Source organism: Aethalodelphis obliquidens, unplaced genomic scaffold, assembly GCF_003676395.1.
Source record: "Aethalodelphis obliquidens isolate GAN/ISIS:26980383/991018 unplaced genomic scaffold, ASM367639v1 scaffold7, whole genome shotgun sequence".
NCBI classification, from domain to species: domain Eukaryota; kingdom Metazoa; phylum Chordata; class Mammalia; order Artiodactyla; family Delphinidae; genus Aethalodelphis; species Aethalodelphis obliquidens.
The window spans coordinates 43,141,403-43,165,249 of record NW_020837951.1 but is presented as its reverse complement, the minus strand read 5'-3'; the positions used below and the strand labels follow the sequence as shown (position 1 = coordinate 43,165,249).

The following is a 23,847-nucleotide window of genomic DNA, read 5'->3' as shown; positions in this document are numbered from 1 at the left end:
AAAGACATTCATTATGTTTGAACTTTTTTTTTTTTTTTTTTAAGCCAAAGAGCCTCTTTATTTGTATTAAATGGTAGAAATCACTCCCAGGAAGAAAATGAGGTTAGGTATTATTCGTGACATATTTGATCACTAACATTAGGCATAATTGAATCCTGGACATGCTTTGTATTAATCTAGACTATTGATTTAGGGAACATTAGGTTGAATGTTACTAATTTCATTTGTAGGAGGAGTGCTTTCTAAATGACACTCATCGTTCAAGACATGTTTAGTATTATGCTAAATACCCAGAGATTTACAAACTAGCTTTGAATTTTCATTCCTAAGATACCTTTCATCGCTCCCTTTTATGTCACTTAGTATCCAATGTGGATTCAGGTTTGTTTGAGCCTGAAGTATATATAGTTTTGGGGGGAGGGAGCTTTTTAAGGAAAATAATCTTTTCTTTTCTTTTTTTCTTCAAACTTTTACAAAAGCATTTCATGATGTGAACATATTTCTAAGGACCCTTCCTGATAGAATGAAGCTTAAGTTCAGCTTCATCTTTTGCCAGTATCACAAACTGAGAAAATTCTTCAGTTTTTTCCTGTTGCAGTATAGTTCAGTACAGTTGGAAAGAGCATAGCCGGGGTTCAAACACGGGCTTTCTCCATCTTCTTTGCTATTGTTAGAGTCCTAGGTACGTCTTAGTCCCAGGCAACAAGAGTAACTTGCTCAATGGTCTTCCCACTTCCATTTTTTCATACACTCCGCCCCCCGGGTTTGCACTTTTACTTGTTAGAGGAAAGACATCCCGTACCCAGCTAAGAAAGTCTTTAAAGTTCTTCAGGTGACAACAGGTACGTAGTTAATTTGAATGTGAAAACTCAGCATACAGAAATACAAGGAAAAAATCATCCTTTCATACCACATTATCATTATGGCATAAGGTTGCTTGTGGGTAAAACAGAATAAGCCTAACGCTTGACTAGTTAATATGCAGAGTTAAAACAGGGAATTGATTTTATAAGCTGGTTGCCTGTAGGCTGTGAAAATAATGGAAGACTGCAGATAAGGAAGTTAAATGAAGTGACTATCTGATTATGTGGAAAAAATGTTAGGGCATCTTATTCACATAGGAAACTGTCTGTCATTAGGGGTTAGTTTTAGAAAAGATAGCTTAAACGAGGTCACTAAACATCGCTTAGCCTAGGAAGAAAAAATATAAGAGCACATAAGTGTTTCTTATAATGTTCTTATCAGAAATATTCAGGCTAAAATTCTCTATCATTTTTCCATTTCCCTTATGAAATGGCTTTGCTGAGACCTGAATTACGGTAAAAATAACTCTGCGGTTGGTTTGGAAAACAGAAATAGGTCATCATCAATTTTCTGACCTTTGGATATTTTTAAGTTTATAGGATTAGTATAATAAAGTATTAAAAGAAAAAGAAAGCTCAGATCTCCCTTAATATGAAAGACTGGCCTGTTAAATCCTTCACTATCTACATATTTCTGATATCTTTGGCACTTCTAAATACCAAAGGAAGTCAAGCCTTAATTATGTCGGTACTTTGAATGACATTTGGACACAATTATTAAAGAAAATAGCTTGGGAGGGAAGACTAATTTAACATCTTTTGATAGTGAGCTTCAGAAATTTTCCGTAAGCAAAATCACACTGTGGGCAAATAACCTGGCAGCAGTGTTTGGTGATCATCAACTGAATAAAACAGGCAAATGGTGTAAACATCCTTCAAGCACTTGAGAAATTAAGGGCCCTCAAGTCACCGGAAAATGGCTGGATAAAAGGGAATGTAGATGTGAGGATGGGTCACCAGGCTTGACTTCAGGTGCGCTAGCCTAACCTAGCAAAAGATCCTCCTGTTCACTGTCAGTATATTTATGGAGAGAGCATGGCCCAGGAGTCGGGGACAACTCAGGTTTTGAATGCTGGCTCTGACGTTTACTGGCTATGTGACCTTAGGTGACTTGCTTAACCTCTGGGGGTAACATAACACCTATTCATAGATTTGACGTGAGCATTAATATAGTTAATATTTATAATGCACCTAGCACAGATCCTGGCACACAGTAAGCACTGTGAAAAGTGTTCATTAAATAAAATTAATTACTGACCAAACACTCTTGAAAGCCTGTGCCTTAAAAACTCCAATTTTGTTTAGAATGTATATGCCTAGTTCAGAATGCTCACACAACAGACAAGAAAACCATGCAGCTTTCCAAACATTAATTTCGTACTTTGGGACGCTAATGTATTCTCTCTGTATAGTCAGTTATCTATATCTGCATGTTTATAAAATATAGCTATTCAGAGGCACTTTGTGTTTTCAGTGTTTAATGTTGTTGTTTTTAAAACAGTGTCTGAACATACATCTTTCATATGAAAATCAAGGTGGACTTAAAATTCAACTTACATTAAAATTCTCTCCTTTGAGTTTAAGACCTAAAAGCAGGGTTGTGGCTGTTAATCTGGTTCTTTCAGCATAACTGTGTCGACTAAATAAAAAGAACTGTGTCAGCAAGTGGCAGCTTTAATTACCAGTTTGCTCAGCCACTACCACCACTTTGCTTGACAGTTTTACCATTTATAAGAAGAAAAGGTTCAGATGTAGTGTGACACAGCTCTCCAGGGCAACAGGAAAGCACGGGGGGAGGAGAGGGAGGGGCGAGCAGGGTCCTGCCACAGCTGTCTTCTCTGGGATTTTAAGTTAATGCTTGACTTTTACACTTGAAGATCTATTAGCAGAAGAAGGGCTGGGAGAGCTGGGGTCAGCTGGAAAGGATGGAGTAGCTGGGGAAGAGTGACTGAGATGGCAGAAAAGAATATGAATTCAAGACCTTTCACCTCCTATTTGTGTATTTCAACCTACAGGGTCAAATATCCTGATAACTATAAAAATCCAAGAACATGATAAAAATGCAATATAAAATCTCTACTTAAACATGATCATCTGTAATACAAGTAGTTTAGCCACTTCCTGTTTTCTTAGCTTGAGGAAATAAAGCTTTACACTCTGTGAAGGCAGGGTCTGAATCTATGCTGGTTGTGGTTATAGCCCTGGTCGCTCAATGACCATTGGTTGACTTAAGTAATTCGATGATGCAAGTAATTTGATGATGACTCTCCTAATTTCATAACTATGTTCTTCTATGAAAGAAACTGCTGGAATCAGTATAGCTCTAAATAAGTCAGGGCATCATTCAATTGTGGTATTTCTTTTTTAATCATTTTCAAAGTGTATCAAAGCAGTAGCTGTAGCCAGGATTCTCTTACTTTCAAATTCAAATACTACAAAGTCAGAGAATGCCACCCTGTAAAACTGAAACTACATGATGCCATTTTTTAAAGCAAGTGCTTTGTATCTGTATATATTTCTTAAACGCAATTTCATTGAGCAAGAGAAAGAACTAAAATAAGACTGGTAATCATATCAGGAGTGCCAGTGTTTGATCCAACAGCTTTTCATTTTCTCCCTTTTTTTTTTTTTGCCGTACGCAGGCCTCTCACTGTTGTGGCCTCTCCCACTGCGGAGCGCAGGCTTAGCGGCCATGGCTCACGAACCCAGCCGCTCCGCGGCATGTGGGACCTTCCCAGACCGGGGCACGAACCCGTGTCCCCTGCATCGGCAGGCGGACTCTCAACCACTGCGCCACCAGGGAAGCCCCAATTTTCTTCCTTTTTATTTTTCCCCCAGCACACCCTGTCCCATCCCTCCTTCCTTCCTGCTTTATTGGGGATATAGCACTAAACATAAGAAAGTCCCTGACCTTGTGGAGCAGACATTCTAGTGGGAAGAGAAAGAAAATAGAGATGCAAGCAAATAGTTAAATGATATGATTTCAATTAGTGTGACACATGGAAAATAAAGTGAATACTGGGATAGAGAATGACTAGGTGGTGGTGTGGGGAATGCCTTTCATTACAGAGGTCAGGGAAGGCCTCTGAGAAGATGACATCTGATTAAGTTCTGAATAAAGAGAAGGAGCCACCCAGGTAGGATCTGTAGGCAAGAACATTCCAGACAGTGGGAGCTTGTACAGAGAAACCGGTAAGCTCTAATTTTTCCACCTCTAATTTTATCTTCCAGATTAAATTCTCTTTCTCTGCAAACCCAGTCCCAGTTTTCTTATAACACAGCATGTAACATGGCCCTACACGTAACACTTATAACACAGCATGTAACATGGCCCTACAACCCCAGCCAAGCACAAGGCCTGGCATAAAGTAGGGGTTTAACAAAGGAGTGATGGCTATGTATGACCTCTGTGAGCCATACCTGTTCTGTCAAGCTCTAAACCATCAATCATGTCCACCTATGACCTGAGATACAAACAGAAGCTTCTAGAAATCACAGAAAGGAGCCACCAGCAACACAATGAGAGGTTTGTTCCTAAAGCCACCTAGATGACATTAGATAAGATTAGATAATCTTTCACTTTCCACTTAACTTTGGCCTTGCCAACTTGGCCACTTACCATGCCCAGTGTACTCAAAAGAATCTGCTTCATCAGGGGTATCGAGTTCATCCACATTGATATCGATTTCGTCTGGACTGTCCAAGTTATCATCAGAGAGAACAGACCCTTCACTCTGATCCAGAGACAGATTGATATTTGGGGCTGTGAGTTTGATTCTCTGAGGATGACTGCCATTAAGATCCAGAGAATTAGGAGGTTCTAAAGAAGATAAAGAGCAACATTATTAGACCATACACACGGCTGCCAACAGTGGGTGTGGGCCCCAGTGAAAAACAATTTTAAGGCCTTTCAGCAAAGGCACACCTGCTAAAAGTCCTCAGGTGGGATTTAGACCCCACTCTTGGCCAGCAGGCCTCAGTACTGGCTCGCCCCAGCTACATCAGCCCTGGCTATGCAGAAATAGGAAGTGGGAGCAGAGATCTAGTTTTTAGAACTGCCCTGTTCAGGTTTGAGAACTTGACACTGATACACTACTGAATCAAATTTTTTATGATGCATATTACTTAAGAAAAACAGTTAAGCTTTACACGTAACTTATAGTGATTCATGTAGACTTTATTCCTCTGAAATGGAGGATACAAACTTTATCTGTAATGTTTACAGACAACCCAAAATACGTCTCTTTAGTTCCTGACATCTCTGTTGTGAACTTTCTTTGGCTTTTTTTTTTTTTTTGTAATAAAACTGAGGTACCCTCCAGATTACATTCCTGGATCAAGCACTCATTAATTCTTATGCCAATATGGCTTGACATTGGTTCCTGTACCGTAGTGATAGTCTCCTCGTGTAAGGCTCATGGAATTAGCTCCCACTCTTTCACTGTAATATGCATCTTGCTGTTCAAGAGCCTTTCACTTAACAGAAGCAGAGCTGGAGAAGTCATTTTTAACCAAGTTGATCCCAACTAAACAATGTTAGAGAGATACCTTAACAAAACAATTTCAGGATTCCCTATCACAAAATGTTTTGAAGGCCATCTGGTATACCCATCAATTCTGAATTCTAACTCTAGCCTTGTCTCTTGTCCTAAGGAAGCTGACACTGTTTCTTTGTCATTAAGATTTTTTTTTTTTCTGTCTAGACAACACCTAAACTGTGTTCCATGTAATGTTTTTATGTATTACTTGAAAAAATGTTTCTATTGATCCGTCAGTTTGTAAAACATTGGGTTTCCATATTACAGGGATTCTCAGAGCTGTGCTGTCCAAAAGAAATTTTTTGTGATGGTAGAAATGTTATGTATATAACATTTTTGGGGGTTTCTGGGCCACGCCACGTGGCTTGTGGGATCTTAGTTCCCCGACCAGGGATCGAACCTGGGCCCCCTGAAGCGGAAGTGCAGATTTCTAACCACTGGACTGCCAGGGAATTCCCACAATTCACTTTTTTTAATAAAAAGTGAATTGTGGACCTTGAAGAGTGGAGCAGATGTACGGTGGCTACCATGCTTATTCGGCCATAGAACACTTAAGAATAGTTATGTCACATGATTAGTACTTTGAAGAATGCACTTTAAATACTCGGACAGAAATAAAAAATTGACTCCCTTCTTTCTCAATTCTAGGCTTGACTGATAATGTCAGGGTTCAGGATCTTGGTATGATCCTGTAGCTGGTACAGTGCAAAGGAGTGAACCTAGTACAGCGTGAGAGTCATATAGGTTGCCACTGAAATTTTTTAATTCCTTTTTGTATATGCCTTGGGTTGTAAAGCGCAGTTTGGGGTTTTTTGTTTGTTTTTCTTTTTTAATAATCAGGATATTAAGTATCCTTAATATTAAATCGCTCATTTTTAATATTCTCACACTTAAGTATAAATTTGGGGAACTTAGATGTTAGAATTTGGTATTATGATAAACAGCAGCCGGTTATCACAGGAGCTGAAAACATTGGCAGATCCGGGCACGGCCCAGGAGATAAAGGGTGGCCCACACTAGGTGATGACTCAAGTCAACTCTGAAATTAACCACATCAAGCCTAACACCTTCCTCACACACATTTTTTTCCTCTCTTCACTTTTATCACTGATATCACAAGTTGGATGCACAGGAAATGGTTCTCTCACTGAATAATGAACACGTTTGGATATAGAACACTGCTGAAGAAAATGAATGAACGCTTTCTCACCAGGCCTCATGTCTGCCGCACTGGGACTCAGCATTCCCTCCTCAAAGGGGATGTCCATGCCCACATCCTCTAACAGTAATCTGAAAAAACAAACAAACAAACACACAGCAAAGAGTGTAAAAAATTGTGTGGGATTTAATTTTCTTTGAAAAGGAAACCCAGAGATTCCAGGATGGCATTTTCAATAAACCAAGTATGTGTACTGAATCCATTGTAAGTGGCCCTAAATTAGAATACAGACCTTCTGCAGTTACTGTGAATGAGAACCACGGACTCGGATTGTACTCTGTGCACAGAGCGAGTCACTTCTTCTGCCAGTTCTCATAAGTAAACACACCTCGAGTAAGAAATTCAGAAACAGGAGAAGCAAATAACTAATAAAATATACTTAAGGGGACATTTAATTTTTTTTCAACAAGGGATACAATATATATGCTTTGGAGTAAGTACAGACCTGACTTTGTATATATCTCTTCCTCTGTAAATTTGAGCATATTACCTAAACTGCGTGGGCAGAGGAAAGCGTACTCTGCTGATCTGTTTGTAAAACAGGGATAAAACCTACCTCACTGAGTTGTTGAAAGATCAAGCAATGAATGTAAAGTGCCCAACATTCCTGAGAAGGTGCCAACTGATGTTATTTTCCTTCCTTCTTTGAATATTTAAAGATTCATTGCGAAATATAAGTTGGTGAAGATGGTCCTGGTCATGAGTTACCATCTTTTCTCCCTAATCAGTGTTGAACCCGGGACTGTTGAACCCAGGACTTACCCACTTGGTAAGACTAGTGGAAGGGAACAGACAAATACTGGAGGAAACTGTGGCAAATCTATATGCTCTTGTAGGAAGCTGATCACTGTTCACAGTAAATTCCCCTTGACTTATTTTTATCTCCTGACCCTCGTTCAGTACATCCCCATTTATCATGATAATATATATATATTTAACATCTTTATTGGAGTCTAATTGCTTTACAATGGTGTGTTAGTTTCTGCTGTATAACAAAGTGAATCAGCTATACATATACATATATGCCCATATCCCCTCCCTCTTGCGTCTCCCTCCCACCCTCCCTACGATAATATATTTTTCTTCGTGGTGGCTTCCATGTAATTTTACTCATCTAGGGTGAATACCTCTGATGTAGACACTAATCTAAATTTAAACATGATAAACCTTAGTGTTAAAGTTCTAAATTTAATCCCTCCCTCCCTCTCTTACTGCGACTCCTCTCCACCTCAATCTGGGTCTACCAAACATTTGGAGTTTGCTTACCTGGATGATCAGTTTCTTCAGGATTCAAGTTAAACCCCTTATTGTTAACAAAGTCTATGACGTAAACAAAATCCTGTGTCTGTAGTGATAACTGTGCTTGCTTCATTTATTCAGCAAATATGTATCGAGTGTCTACTCTGTGCTAAGGATGTAGAAGAATGAAACAGACCAGCCTCATGCTTGTGGTGAAGATGGGATGATGGAGTTAAAATAATGAGGGGCTTCCCTGGTGGCGCAGAGGTTGAGAGTCCGCCTGCCGATGCAGCGGACGTGGGTTCGTGCCCCGGTCCGGGAAGATCCCACATGCTGCGGAGCGGCTGGGCCCTTGAGCCATGGCCGCTGAGCCTGTGCGTCCAGAGCCTGTGCTCCACAACGGGAGAGGCCACAGCAGTGAGAGGCCCGCGTACAGCAAAAAAAATAAAAAATAATAATAATAAAAAATAATAATGAGGACTGTCACCAGCAATTCAGCGCTGCTCCCCTGAGAGAAGTAAATGCCTGTGTCCTTACCCGTCAACCCCACAGACCCCTTCAAAAACACAACCCCAGGGAGTTTCTTTCTCCATACACTTGTTGTGGCTTCTGCCCTATATGTTCTCTGAAATGAGTCCTGCACCCTAGTCGAAAAACAGTGAGCAAGGGGTCAGCCTGTGAGTCAAAGGCAATAAACGTATTGGCAGGAACAAGATAACCCTGGCCAGAGACGCACCGCATGGGGTGCAGCAAACCAGACTGTCCAGCAATGGAGGTGGGGTGGTAGGCAAAGAGAAGGCCTGCTCTAGGCCCCAGTTTGAAAGTCCTGGGACCCAGAGGGATAGCTGTCTAGGTTTCCCATGCTGTTGCGGTTTTTCAAATCTCCTTACAATGACCCCTCGTCATCTGAAGTGATCTGTGTGCGTTCTCTTTGACGTCAACCCTGTAGTACCTGTAAAGTAGCAAAATGCTGCTGTTGAGAGCAGCTAGATTCAAATCTTAGCTCTACCCCTTACTGTGTGTCATACGGCAAGTTACTTAATCTTTCTGTGCCTCCATTTCCTCTCCAATAAAAGAGAGACTGTGCAATGCCTGAAAAGAACACTGAAAGAAACGAATGTTATCTGCTTTATTGTAGTTCTTTTTGCTATTATAATTGCCTTCTCCATTAGCCTTGAAGCTTCATGAGGACAGAAACCATGTCTGTCTTCTTTACTATTACATCTCCAGCACCTGGTAGAAATAAATACCCGATAAATATGTGTTGGATTGAATTATTGAACTTGAAATCCCCTAAATGCACATGTACCTTATTTTCTCTAGTTGCCTATGAGTCAACCTAAAAAAAAAAAAAAAATGACATCATACCTAATTGCTTCAGAGAGCACATAAGGGTGCTGGCCTTAGCGCCAAGATAAATATGAAGGGTTTAAAAATAGACAGATAGTATCCATCTTAAAATTTTGTAGGTTTTGTTGATGTTTGTGAGTTATAGGCAACATCATGGAATAACTGAAAGGGTCCTGGATATGAGGTTATAGTCCTGGGTTACAGTTCTACGGTTAGTACTGACAAGCTCTGAGAAAATTAGCTGACCGTCTTTGTGATTTTAAATGAAGCTAATGAATACAGAATATTACAGTGACTGTGGAGAATAAACAATAACGAGAATACATGAGAAAATACTCTGGAAATTATAAGGCATTCACTAAGTGTAAGGTATTGTGTTCCCTCATTTTAAACATCATAGCAGGATCGGTGATTTAACAGAAGTCTGTGTCATGGTTGGACAAAACATATATTAAGGTTATTAAAATTGGGGTTTCAGCCTCGGTAAGGGAAAATTTCAGTGCTGCACAAATCTCCACAGAGCCTATAAGTGCCCTGGACTCACTGAAGTTAGTAAATAGAGCCTTTGTCTCTCAGCGCCCCTTTACGGCACAGAGACGCAGTTAAGAAAGTGCTAGAAAACCAGAGGCGGCATACCTGAGGGAAAAGAGAAGCTGAAGCTGTGACCAGGCAGTGATCGGAAGAGAGGGACTCACAAATCCACAGATATTACAGAAGGCCGTGGGGAGTTTTTAGGAAACCCCAGGGACAGAGAAGGAACGCTGCACCAGAACAGCCCAGAGGCAAACCTGACAGAAACCCAAGTTGTGCTCACTGTAAATACTTCAACCACATTCATACATTAGGTCTATAAATATTTGTAGAAATGAAGTGGCCAGAGTAGTTGGCGATGGGACTGCATGGAGTTTTACCAATGGGAATGGAAGCCTCTTGGGATCTGTTAGGTAACAAATCAGTCCATAGTGAAGGTTAAGTATTTTACCTTACCCAACCGTAGTCACTACCTAATTAGGGGTTTTCTCTGTACAGAAGGGAGCTACCCAACAGGCTGGGGGTGTTATAAACACTGAGTCTGACTCTACTATTGCTGACCTCCCCAACAGATGCTTGGCTCCACTTCGCCATCTAGAGGACGGATCCAGAACTGTTTGCTGGGCGGTTTTATAAACATTATCGCTCTTCACCAAATAGTTCTGGCTCTCCGCCTTTTGTCCTCCTCTGAAATTAGGGTGGCCATGTGACTTGCTTTGATCAATGAAACGAGGGCGGAAGTGGCAGGTGTCACTTCCGGGCAGAAGAATTAGGACCAAGTGTAGGTGCCACGTGCTGTTCCCCGCCTTGGTGCCTATGGAGGAGCTCAGAACAGGGGCTGGGAGGAGAAGAGCCCCTACTGGATAAAGATCGTTGGATATATGAGCAAGAAAGAAATCTTTTTGTTTTGCCCTGAGATATTGGGTTTCTCTGTTACCACGTGCTAATCCAGCCCATTCTGAGCAGTACAGCTGATCTTTATTGTTTGTTTTGAAGGGAATATCTGACTGGCACTATGCCCTGACTTGGATTACCCAAATCAGGGCATTTCCCACATTCTCAACCCAGGCTCAGGGTGATGATAAACATCTTCTTGTCTAGGTTTGCTTTAGCATATAGGAACATTTTTCTAAATGAGGACAAAGCTCAGCAGACCATCAACTGCTTTTCAAGCATTCTATAAACTTGAATATGAATATAGCACCTTCATGGCTTTCTCATAGCCACCTAGCCCTTGTCAATGTACTTAATATTTTTCTTTAAATTGACTTAAGTTTGTTTTGAAAGGAAGGTTTGTTATCACTGTATATAAGGAAACTTAGAGTCACTCACCTAAAATAGTCACATAAATTAAATATAATCAAAATAAAACAATGCTATTAAATTCAAGCTAGAAACCCCTGGGCTCTCCCTCTGAGACTTTTCTTTATTTGCTAAAAAAAAAAAAAAAGAGGGATCAGAAAGTGTCTGGCAAGGTGTAATGTCATTTATCATTATAAATCCAAAGAAATGCTATATAAGACAGAACACCCTAAAAGTAATTAATACCTTTCCAAACTTGAAAGAGACCGGGGAAATCCCCAGGTGCTGGAAATGAAGAGTTATTCTAGAAAGCTGATGAAAGGTAGCCTGCAGGATTTTGGACTGGACATAGGCCTTTGGGCCCCACAGGAGAAGTGACCTCCAGGTGCTGGAAGAAACGCCTAGACCCTGAACTTCTAAATAAGGCCGTGGCCCTTAAAAAGCGGCCCTCTCAATGAAAGAGGGATGAGAACAAACTCTATCCTCTGGCCTTGGAAAGCACAGTCTGCCTGGAATCTTGGGTGGAAAACTAAAAGCAACCTATGAGAATTAGAGACACTGCTTGTATGCCAAGTATGTCTTGATTTATATTACCTGAATGATGTAGGAAACGCAAGTCAAAAGATTAAAATGAAAATTCACCGAGGACCATTGAAGGCCTTGAGTCCTAGGGTTCCAAAAGAACCAAATACGAAACCACTTAATGGTGCTACTTCTACTATCTAGGATTCACTGGAAATCCACTTAGGAGAAAGAAAAAACCCTCTGAAAGGTGAACCCACACCAACACCCTCACCCACACCCACCAAACTACTAACTAAACTACGGAAAAACACTACGGGGGATTGCCAGCAGATGCTGTAAACAGAAGAACTAGCAATAAATCTTTAAAAAAAACACAAAAAGCAATATGAAAGAGATTATAATAATTAAAGAATAATTTTTAAAACTTCGTGGTGTTGAAGCACTGAGATTTGGGGTTGTTTGTCATAGCAGGCAGTGCCATTTACCCTGAGTAGCCATGCTGGCTAGAAAAAGGAACATCTAGGGCTTCCCTGGTGGCGCAGTGGTTGAGAGTCCGCCTGCCGATGCAGGGGACGCGGGTTTGTGCCCCGGTCCGGGAAGATCCCACACGCCGTGGAGCGGCTGGGCCCGTGAGCCATGGCCGCTGAGCCTGCGCATCCGGAGCCTGTGCTCCGCAACGGGAGAGGCCACAACAGTGAGAGGTCCACGTACCACAAAAAAAAAAAAAAAAAAGGGAACATCTAAAAATAATAATGCAGAAGTGTTGATGATAAAGTGATATAAAAAGAAATATCAAAAACAATAGCCACAGGAAAGCAACTGTCACAATATTAGTAGCAAACAAAATAGACTTCAGGCAGAAAAGCATTATTAAGGCTTAAGAAAGTTATTACTTTATGATAAAAGGAAGAATTTCTCAGAAGATATATTGACCCAGAGCCAATATGCTTTTAACAACATAGGCCAAAAAATCGAATATAAATTATAAGGAGAAATTAACTTCATGGGGGGAAATTTGAATGTCTCAAGAATTTAGGAATCAATCTGAAAAAATGCATAAAGATACAGAAGATCTGAACAAAGTACTAACATAGCTTGGTCTAATGGACAGATCTGCACTCAAGAAAAATACACAATTTTTTCAAACTCATGAAAACTATGTAGAATGTCTTGTAAAATACCAAAAGTCAACATCGCATGTACCTTATTTTCTGACTTCAGGGCCATATATAAGAAATCAATCATAAAAAGACTGTTTGGAAATTTAAAAACACACCTGTAAGTAAATGAACAATAAAGCCCTACGTGTCAAAACTTGTGAAAGCAGCTAAAGAAATTCCTAGAGGAAAATAAATAGCCTTGAACTCAGATATTAGAAAAGAAAATGGATGAATTATCTAAGGGCTCAACTCAATCAGGAAGTCGGAAAAAGAACCATGCTCCTGGGTGATTCAGTGCTATTTATACTGAATCTGGGCACCCCTCTAATCACAAATACCACCAAGTAGGGAACAGTGACGTAAATAGAATCTTCCAATTTGAGAATGGATCCCATGTATATTCGTAGGTTTTGTGTTTCTGGTACTTCTGCTTCTTAACAAAGAAATTAGCGCGCAGTAGCACGGCGGTCCTGACACCAGAGTAAAAGATCAACTGAAAAAGGAAAATTTTGGGACCTGGTTACATGCACCCTCTTGAGTTTAGACCAGGTACAAAGGTAAGCCCATTCTACATTGTATATCCTTCCAGCATTTATGAATCTGGAGGGATTTAACTGTTGTAGGATTAGCTTTGTCCGAGATCAGTTTCTTTTTAATAGCGAATGAGCAGTGAACCGAGACTTAGCGCACACACAGCACTTCTAGATTCTAATGTTTCCTGGCGGGCATGCACACCCAGCAGCAGGCAACAACCCTTTTAGGGAATAATCATTCTTGTAAGACTGACCACTAAAAAATACAGCTCCATAGAAATAGGGTAGCAGGTTAAGGATGTTAATTGTTCTTTAGAAAAATACCATATGGTTATGCTGATAAATTTTGGGAAATGATTACATAAAGAGAGAGTTCCCTTGTGACAGACTTCATAAGTCACTTTCTCTAGGAGTGGAGATAAAACGAAAAGAAAAAAAAAGAAGAAACAAAACCTTTCATGAGGTGCTTGCCTGCTTTTGTTGAGTACATAAATTAGCCCTTTAAAGACCAATGGTTGGAGAGTTGCCATTTCAGGATTCTTGTCTGATAAAGTAGGCTGCACAATTTAAGATAAGGGTACATGCCACCCTGTGTGCCCCAGGGCTCTTATCACATTACTCAACTGGGAGGCAAGGCAGAGGCGCTGGGGTTCACACTCAGGTTAATCCAGCTGATACCCAGGAAAGGATGGGCGCTTAGGTCCCACAACAGGAAGCTGGGTTTGAGCCCATGAAATGAGGCTCTTGTCAACAATTAGCTACCCCACTGGGCCTCACTCACCCTAGAAAAGATAAGTGTGGTGACTCCTATAAGTCAGCCAGCTGAGGCAGATAAGGAAGGGGGTGAGAATAGGGAAAGGAGATGACAAAAAACTAAAGGAACACAAGCACTGGGCACTCACCCAGTTACCACCTTCTCTAGGGATTTTGCAAAACCCCACAAACCACAGCCATCTGTTCTCATGTTCTCAGAGGAGAGAAACATTATACAGTCTCCTTACACAGGGCTGAATTCTCAAAATCTGCAGGTAGCAAAAATCACTTGCTGTCCAAATGACCCTTGAATTATAGCATATGTCGTTTTGTATAAAATCCTCTGTAGTAAACCGTATGAGCCCTAAAGTTTGAGGAACACAGCAGGAATAGAAGGAAAGCCTAAATAGCATTTCAAACATTTCTTTTCAGATAATAATTCATTAAATCCTTGGCCGTGAACAGGGCTGCATGGAGAATTCTACCTCTTGCCTGCAGGGTATATATTATTCTCTTTTTCACATGTTTTCTAAAACCTTAAGACATATCAATACTTGTTACTGAGAAGATTCAATTAAATGGCATAATCTCACACTGGGAAGGGGCATATACTTGGTTCTGAAGCGAATCTACAGTTCATAACGTGGATTACTCACAGGCATTTCCAATTCAACACGTACAAAACTGAATTCAGCATCTTCCTCTGCACAGATCTGCTACATCCTACATTCTCTGTGGTAGTTTTAAAAAAGTGTCCTCAAATTCTTTGACATTCCTTTCAAAAGTTGGAGCCTAACACCCCCCCTTTCCTTAAGTGTGGACTGAACTTGGTGACTTGCTTTTAAAGAACAGAATAAGGTAGACGTGACAGTGTGTGACTTGTCAGACTAGGTCCTAAAAAGCACGTGGCTTCCTCTTTGCTCTCTCTTGGATCACCCACTGTGGGAGAAGCCTGCTGCTGCCATGTCCTAAGGATGTTCAGGAAGCCCTATGGAGAGATCCAGGTGGTGAGGAACCAGGGCTTCCTGTAAAAATCCAGGAAGGAACTGAGGCCTCCTGCCAATAGCCATGCGGGTGGGTCACCTTGGAAGCAGATCCTCCAGCCCCCATGGAGCCTTCAGATGACTGATGTCTCGACAGCAACTTCATAAGAGACCCTGAGTCAGAATCACCTAACTAATCTGCTCTTAAATTCCAGACACAGAAACTGTGAGAGAAAAAATGTTGTTTTAAGCTGCTAAATTTCGAGATAATTTATTACACAGCAATGGTCAGCTAATACCTTCCCCATCCCGGTGAATGTCCCTACCAATCACCTGTGAGCTCGCAAACCCCTAACTGGCAATCATTCTTAATTTCCTTCTTTTTCTAACATTCCTTCCCAATCCAGTTGACCATCCTGACCATCCAGTCTTATACATTTGCAACCTCCTCTCCTCTTTATTTTCACTGCTAAGACCTTAGTTCAAGTTCATTTTTTCCTTGCAGAAACCTGTTTCTGATTTTACTCCCCACCCCCTTCAAATTGCTCACTCAGTATCTAACGATCTCAATCTAACCTTCTTGTTTCAGTCCTTTCATGTCCCCACTGTCTCAAGGGAAGGGTCCTGGCTCCAGAGAATGGCTCACCAGGCTTCACGGTCTGGCCTTCCAGGCCGAACTCGAGCCTCCTCTCCCATCGCTCACTCCCCAGTTGGTTCTTGCTTGTCTTCTAGAACTCAGCTTAGACATCTCAGCCCCACCCCACACAGCTGGGTCAAGTCCAACAGTACCCTGAGCTCACATTAAATGGGTATTTTTCATGATTTACAACCATCTATTCCTAACTTCTCTGGCCCCACCCTCCCCATTCCTCCCCACTCTCATCCCCCCTCCACACATGCACACAGAGGTCCTTGAAGGCAGGCACTCCCAGTGCTTAGCAGAGGGCCTAGCATGTGGTGGAGGGGAATAACTAACTATTGAATAAACACCCTTATTTAGAGACGGGAGGATGCCCTACTTTTCTAGCAGAGTGTTCCTCATAGGGTCTCACCACATATTGGAACTTGACCACTCAAATTGTCTACCAACAAATTACGTTTGATAACAAGTTAAGCTTTCTTCAAAACATAATTTAGAAATGCGAGGTGACTCTTACAGAAGTCATATCACAAAGGAGTAATTGCTCTAAACATAATAAGGTGAAGTTCACCCAGTGTAGAGTTTACAGTGCCCTCTTCCACAATGACAAAAGCACCTCTCAGATGCTATTAGGAATGACCCGGTGCAGGGCGGGGGCGGGGAGGATGGGCATGTTAAGTAAGGATGAGGTTCTTGCGAAATGAGGCGGAGGAGGAGTGGACAACCGTTTGTCTTCAGAAATGAAGAGTCTTTAGGGCGAGAGTCAGCAGCTCCTGTAGGATGACCAAGTGACCAGAGTCTCAGCACAGACTCCTGCAGCCCTGCCCACCCTCCACTTCAGCAGCTCAGCACCTCCTGGAATTTCTCTTTTGTGCTGACGAGTCTGTAGATACCTCCCTGCCCTCCCATCCCGCCCGAGGGGATATGCTCACAAGGATTCCTCTCCCCAGCAGTGCAATGCAATGGCTGCACTGCCTTGGTTTTACTTCCCCTCAGTCGCCCGGGAGTGTGGACAGTCTGGCACCAGAAATACAAACAGCAGGGCCGTACAGAGCCACTCTTCCAACTGCTGCTCAAGCAGTTATATTTGTTGATCCCTAGGGCATGGCAGGGGAGTTAAGTCTTTGACTTCTCTAGAGCTGGGGTCGGCAAAGTTTTTCTGTAAAGGGACAGATACCAAATTTGTTATGTTTTGCAGGCCACACAGTCTCTATCAAAACTACTCAACTTTGCTGTAGCACAAAAATAGCCGTAAGATATGTAAATGAATGGGCGTGGCTATGTTCCAATAAAACTGGGTAGAAAAATAGGTGGCCAACTAACTAGATTTGACCTGGAGGCCATAGTTTGCTGACCCCTGTTCTAGATGAAAACAACTTGAATACAATTTCATTTCTCAAAAGGGAACGCTCTTAGACTGTTGGTGGGAATGTAAATTGATGCAGCCACTAGGGAGAACAGTATGGAAGTTCCTTAAAATACTAAAAATAACATTTCTCCAAAAAAGAAATACAGATGGCCAACAGGCACATGAAAAGATGCTCATCATCGCTAATTATTAGAGAAATGCACATCAAACCTACAGTGAGGTATCACCCCACATCAGTCAGAACGGCCATCATTAAAAAGTCTACAAATACCAAATGCTGGAGAGGGTGTGGAGAAAAGGGCACTGTCCTACACTGTTGGTGGGAATGTAAGTTGGTGCAGCCACTGTGGAAAATGGTATGGAGGTTCCTCAGAAAACTAAAAATAGGATTACCATATGATCCAGCAATCCCACTCCTGGGCATGTATCTGGACAAAACTATAATTCAAAATGATACATGCACCCCTATAGTTCATAGCAGCACTATTCACAATAGCCAAGACACGAAAATAACCTAAATGTCCATCAACAGAGGAATGGATAAAGAAGATGTGGTACATATATACAATGGAATACTACTCAGCCATAAAAAAGAACGATATATTGCCATTTGCAGCAACATAGATACAACTAGAGATTATCATACTAAGAAAGAGAGACAAATACCATGTGATATTTTTAATATGTGGAATCAAAATATGACACAAATGAACCTATGTATGAAACAGAAGCAGAGTCACAGTTATAGAGAAAAGACTTGTGGTTGCCAAGGGGGAGGGGTTTGGGGGAGGGATGGAGTGGGAGGTTGGGGTTAGCAGTGCTTTTATATATAGAATGGATATATAACAAGGACCTACCTACTGTATAGCACAGAGAACTATATTCAATATCTTGTGATAAACCATAATGGAAAAGAATATATAAAAAAGATGTGTATATGTGTGTGTGTGTATATATATATATATGTATGTATGTATAACTGAATCACTTTGCTGTACAGTAGTAATTAACACAACATTGTAAATCAACTATACTTCATTTTAAAAAAAACAACTAAAAATAGTTACCACTCCTGTGCATATATCCAGAAGAGACAAAAACTCTAATTTGAAAAGATACATGCACCCCAATGTTCACAGCAGCACTATTTACAACAGCCAAGACAAGGAAACAACATAAATATCCAATGACAGATGAATGGATAAAGAAGATGTGGTATATATATATATACACACACAATGGAATCATAGCCATAAAAAAGAATGAAATAATGCCATTTGCAGCAACATGGATGGACCTAGAGATTAGCACACAGAGAAAAACGAATCCCATATAAGTGGAACCTAAAAAAATAATACAAATGAACTTATTTTCAAAACAGAAATAGACTCACAGACATAGAAAACAAACTTATGGTTACAAAAGGGGAAGTGGGGGAGGGATAAATTAGGAATCAGGGAGTAACAGATACACACTACTATGTGTAAAATAGATAAACAACAAGGACCTACTGTATAGCTCAGGGAGCTATAGTCAATACCTTGTAATAACCTATAATGGAAAAGAATCTGAAAAGGAATACATATATATATTCAGATATGTATATATGTCTACATATATATATATGTATATGTCTGTGTGTGTGTGTGTGTATATATCTGAGTCACTTTGCTATACACCTGAAACTAACACAACATTGTAAATCGACTATACTTCAATTTAAAAAAAAAAGGGCTTCCCTGGTGGCGCAGTGGTTGAGAGTCCACCTGCCGATGCAGGGGACACAGGTTCGTGTCCCGGTCCGGGAAGATCCCACATGCCGCGGAGCGGCTGGCCCGTGAGCCATGGCCACTGAGCCTGCGCGTCCGGAGCCTGTGCTCTGCAACGGGAGAGGCCACAACAGTGAGGCCCACGTACCACAAAAAAAAAAAAAAAAAGACCTTGGGGGAAGTATCTAACCCAATCTTTGAGCGCTTGTTGCCATTTGTCTCTTCGGGAGATAAGAGTGCTTTGCACCATTTTGCCCTCAGCTTTGAACCCTAGTTGTCTATTTCACTGAATAAACTAAAGGAAACATAGTCTAATTTAATATTCCACTAAAGGAATTTTTCCACTCAAATAATTTATTATTTTTTTGAAAAAGTATAAAGGATAATCTAAATGCTCAACAGGGGAGTGATTAAATATAACATGAAATGCATCACTGTATATCAATGCAAAAAATTTCTAAATGTATTGACATGGGATGGCATCTAAGATATACTTAATAAATCAAATTACAAGGTGGTATGTTTAGAATGATGTAATTTGTATAAAGTTATGCACATTTATACATATGTTTAGGCACAGACAATATCTAGAAGGAATAGAAATTATTAATTTCTATTAATAATTTAATTAATTAATAGGGGCTATGTATAGGGAGCAGTTTAGGGAGAAAGGGATTTTTTCACTTTTTATTTATTTACTCTTCTGTGTTTTTTCAATTTTTAAAATACCAGCATGGGCAACAGTTTAAGTAAAGAGGTAATTTAAATATAATAATATTCTCTAGGAGTTTCTAGAAATCCTCACTTGGACAATTTCCAGCTGACATTAGAAATAATTAAGTGCTTCGTTAGTAGTAATTTCAGTTGTTTATCAGCAGCAATAGTATGCTGTCACGTCCCACTGCCGTAGTATCAGGGCTTTCAATGTTTTCCAAATTAAAGTAGGGAGGAGCAGGCATAGAAAGCTGAAATATTAGCATCACTGAAGAAAGGGAGGAGTTTAGCCTTTGATAAGCGGGCCTTGGCAGAGGGGCGGCTACCCCCTCGGGCCACATGGCTGTCATTTCCCTTCATCCTCACCAGTATCTTCTGAAGGTCTGATCTCTGCAAGCCAGGGGGGATATTAAAATAAATAAGCCACAGCCACTACCTGCTCCTCTTGGCCACTGCTGATTCATTTATCTTTTGCAGTAGGTTGTTTTAAATTTATCGAATTCTACACTTTTGCAGTCTGTAGCTGCACTCTATCTTTTAATAGTTTCTCTTTCCAATCGTCTGTTCTTTTCACTTTGGTTCCTTTTACTGTCTCTTTATTTTCTTAGATTTGCTGCTTTCTGTTTTTCAGTTTTGAATTTTGTTTCCTAAAACAATATTTTTCTAGGTTCTGAAAATTTTACCGTTTCATTTATGTTCTTTTTTCCTTAAAGAAAAACAACCTCCTTGATTCTATGTAGCATCTCTCTGTCTTTATACATTTGAAATAACATTGTGTGTTTTGGTTTTTTTCTTAAATAAATTTATTTTTTATTTTTGGCTGCTTTGAGTGTTCGTTGCTGCGCGCAGGCTTTCTCTAGTTGTGGTGAGCGGGCTTCTCATTGCGGTGGCTTCTGTTGTTGCAGAGCACAGGCTCTAGGTGCGTGGGCTTCAGTAGTTGCAGCGCATGGGCTCAGTAGTTGTGGCTTGTGGGCTCTAGAGAGCAGGCTCAGTAATTGTGGCACACAGGCTTAGTTGCTCCACAGTATGTGGGATCTTTCCAGACCAGTGCTCGAACCCGTGTCCCCTGCATTGGCAGGAGGATTCTTAACCACGGCACCACCAGGGAAGTCCCAACATTGTGTTTTTGATTGCATCCTTTTAAGGCATCATTTTCTGTTTGCTGTTTGCCAGATGAAGAAACTGGGGCAGAGAATAAAAACATTTTCATCTGGATGAGCCAACAGTTGGCTCCTAGAGGGTCAGCTGGTATCCTGTGCCCCACAGAATCCCTGGGGAGCTGAGAGCACTGCCTGGCAGCTGGCACCCAGTGAGCTTTTGTTGAGTAAATACATGCTGGAAGCTCCAGAATTCTGTGCCTTCGGTAACATCACCCCATTTTTATTTTCTGTATTTCCTTCCTGGTGGCCCAGTTGCTCCTTGCTTTCCTCGAGCATAAAGTTCCTTTATCTTTTCATTCCCACACAGTCCCTGGCTGTGGTTGAAAATGGAGTCACCTCTTGGACCCCGGGGACCCCAGGAAGCGGGCGTATTTCTGGAATCTACTCCCGCTATCAGCTCCCCATGAGCTCAGGCCTGTGACTGACAGGGACAGACACAGAAACGGACACATGAGGAGGACTTGTGCCTGAGGGTTCCAAACCGTCCTGCTGGCAAAAGACACACAGAAGGGGTGCTTCCGGTCATTTGTTTAAGCCAGCGCTTCCCAAAGCCTGCGCCCAGAGGAGAGGGTCTACAGACCCTGAAGGACAGCTCTGTACCCAGTGAGCTTGGGAAACACCGAATAGCCTGCCCTCCTTTTGGGACTTTATAACGCATGTGAACTCATCATAGACTCTGAGATGTTCTACAGAAGGTAAAAATGTTTGATTTTGTTTACCTTGTTTTTGACCAAGGTATCTTTTTTTCTTCTTTTCCCTTCCTTCCTTTCTCTCGTAACATGTTAATACAGAACAAAATTGGGGAAGCACAGCTCAGAGTATATATAACCCAGTGAGATGTGTGGGCCTCTCTGTACATCTGCACATCTTGGCCTACATCTACCAAGAGTCTAACAGATGCAGCCTGAACTCCTATATGCTTTTTCTTCTTCCATAAAGAGTACAGGATAGCAACTAAAGTCTCAGACTCTGGAGTCAGATCACCTGCACTTGAATCCTACTCTGACCTTTTTAAATGTGTGACATTAGGTAAGATGCAGAATTCCCCTCTGTGTCTCAGTTTCCTCATCTATAAATGGGGAAACTATCAATACCTACTTCAGGGGCTGTTGCAAGAATTAAACGAGTTGATTTAAGTTAAGGGTAGAGAATACTGCCTGGCACATTTTAGCTGATGCTACAGGAGGGTTAGATATTGCTGCTGTTATTTTTTCAGTAATTCTGCTAAAAATTAGAATAGAAAAGTGGTTTTCAAAGGCAGTACCTCAGGTCACAAGAGCATTTTTTTGCAGAAATAGAAAACTCCATCCTAAAACTCATATGAAATTTCAAGGGGTCCCAAATAGCCAAAACAATCTTGAAAAAGAAGAACAAATATGGATGTCTCACACTTCCTCACTTCAAAACTTATTACAAAGCTATAGTAATCAAAACAGAGTGGTACCACCATAAAGACAGAAACAAAGACCAAGGGAATAGAATAGAGAACCCAGAAATAAACCTACACATATATGGTCAAATGACTGACAACGATACCAAGACCATTCAGTGGGGCAAGGACAGTCTCTTCAACAAATGACACTGGGAAGGACTTCCCTGGTGGCACAGTGGTTAAGAATCCACCTGCCAATGCAGGGGACATGGTTCGAGCCCTGGTCTGGGAAGATCCCACATGTTGCAGAGCAACTAAGCCCAGGCGCCACAGCTACTGAGCCTGTGCTCTAGAGCCCTCGAGCTATAACTACTGAGCCTGTGTGCCACAACTACTGAAGCCCGTGTGCCTAGAGCCCGTGCTCTGCAACGAGAGAAGCCACCGCAATGAGAAGCCCGTGCACCGCAACGAAGAGTAGCCCCCGCTTGCGGCAACTAGTGAAAGCCCACGCGCAGCAACGAAGGCCCAACGCAGCCATAAATAAATAAATAAAATTAAAAAACAAAAACAAATGACACTGGGAAAACAGGATATCCACATGCAAAAGAATGAAGGTGGATCCTTACCTTACACCATATACAGAAATTAACTTGAAATGGATTAAAGACCTAAAAGTAAGACCTAAAATTATAAAACTCCTAGGAGAAAACATAGCGGGGAAAGCATCATGACATTGGATTTGGCAATGATTTCTTGGATGTGACACCAAAAGCACAGCCAACAAAAGCAAAACTAGATAAACAGGACTACATCAAACCGGAGGCAGAGTTGGCTGCATACGCAACTCCAGGGCAGCTCTAGAGTCCCTAATCCCCATTCCTGACCCTTGTTCTTATTTCCTCCCTCTTGCGATGGTTAGGGTGTGACAGATCTAGGTTAGCTGATGTCTTGGCAATGGGAAAATTCTGAATCACACTTCAGGTTTCAGTGTTCTTTGGGGACTCTGGACTCCCTTAGATCCCCGATTCAAAACTGAAAAGAAGTTCCTTCATACCTCTACCCCCAGCCTTATTCTCCTGCAAGGAGTTTCTCCTTAGACTCTCAGACCACAGACAACCAAGAAGAACCAATGCTCACAAATAGGGAGGCAAGGTGGGGTCAACAGGATCAACCCCCCTCTGCCTCTTATTAACCATGTAACTGCGGTGAAGTTAGCTGACCTCCCTAAGACTTAGTTTCTTCATCTGCAAAATGAGTATTATACGAGGAATAGCGTGAGATTTCAAAGATAATGAGTAAAGTGTTTGGCAAAAGTTCTACTATTTAATATTACTCTTACTATTATTAGAATAGTTGGGGCTCAACAAGGCCTCCCATATTCACCGTGAATCTCCAAGGTGGTCGTGGAACCCCTGAAGTGACCCTTAGACTCAACATTTTCTTTTTCCTAGAAAGCCTGTTTATTGATTATTCTCTCCATGTACGTTTTAGTAAGTGGTGATACTCTCGATCAAGGAATCCATTATTAACCTAATTTTCTAATGGAGGAAGAGGTAAAAGATACTTATCACCTTCTATGGAATCTATCAACTTAAGACCAAAATTAACAGCAATAAATTTGGAAACAGTAAAATTTTTGGTTTGTATTTCATTGATGGTACTGCTGTTTCAACCTTATATAGTAAAGCTGGGGTTTCCCTGGTGGCGCAGTGGTTGAGAGTCCGCCTGCCGATGCAGGGGATGCGGGTTCGTGCCCCGGTCCGGGAAGATCCCACATGCCGCGGAGCGGCTGGGCCGGTGAGCCATGGCCGCTGACCCTGCGCGTCC

General features: G+C 41.3%; 1 protein-coding gene and 1 long non-coding RNA gene across 6 annotated transcripts in view; one reads left to right on the top strand and one right to left on the bottom strand.

Annotated features, from left to right (window-relative positions):
• PRUNE2 (prune homolog 2 with BCH domain) overlaps positions 1 to 23,847 on the bottom strand; it is a 272,472-nt gene that overhangs the window by 44,054 nt on the left and 204,571 nt on the right. For all 5 annotated transcript variants that reach the window (XM_027105655.1, XM_027105657.1, XM_027105658.1 and 2 more), the window contains exons 10-11: positions 6,612 to 6,691; positions 4,483 to 4,683 (exon numbers count right to left, since the gene is read on the bottom strand). In XM_027105655.1, coding sequence (XP_026961456.1) covers positions 4,483 to 4,683; positions 6,612 to 6,691 — 281 coding nt within the window. The remainder of the gene's footprint in view (positions 1 to 4,482; positions 4,684 to 6,611; positions 6,692 to 23,847) is intronic.
• On the top strand, positions 19,870 to 21,366 carry LOC113620030 (uncharacterized). The gene is made up of 2 exons (XR_003432634.1): positions 19,870 to 19,964; positions 20,662 to 21,366. It is a non-coding gene; the product is annotated as an uncharacterized LOC113620030 (long non-coding RNA).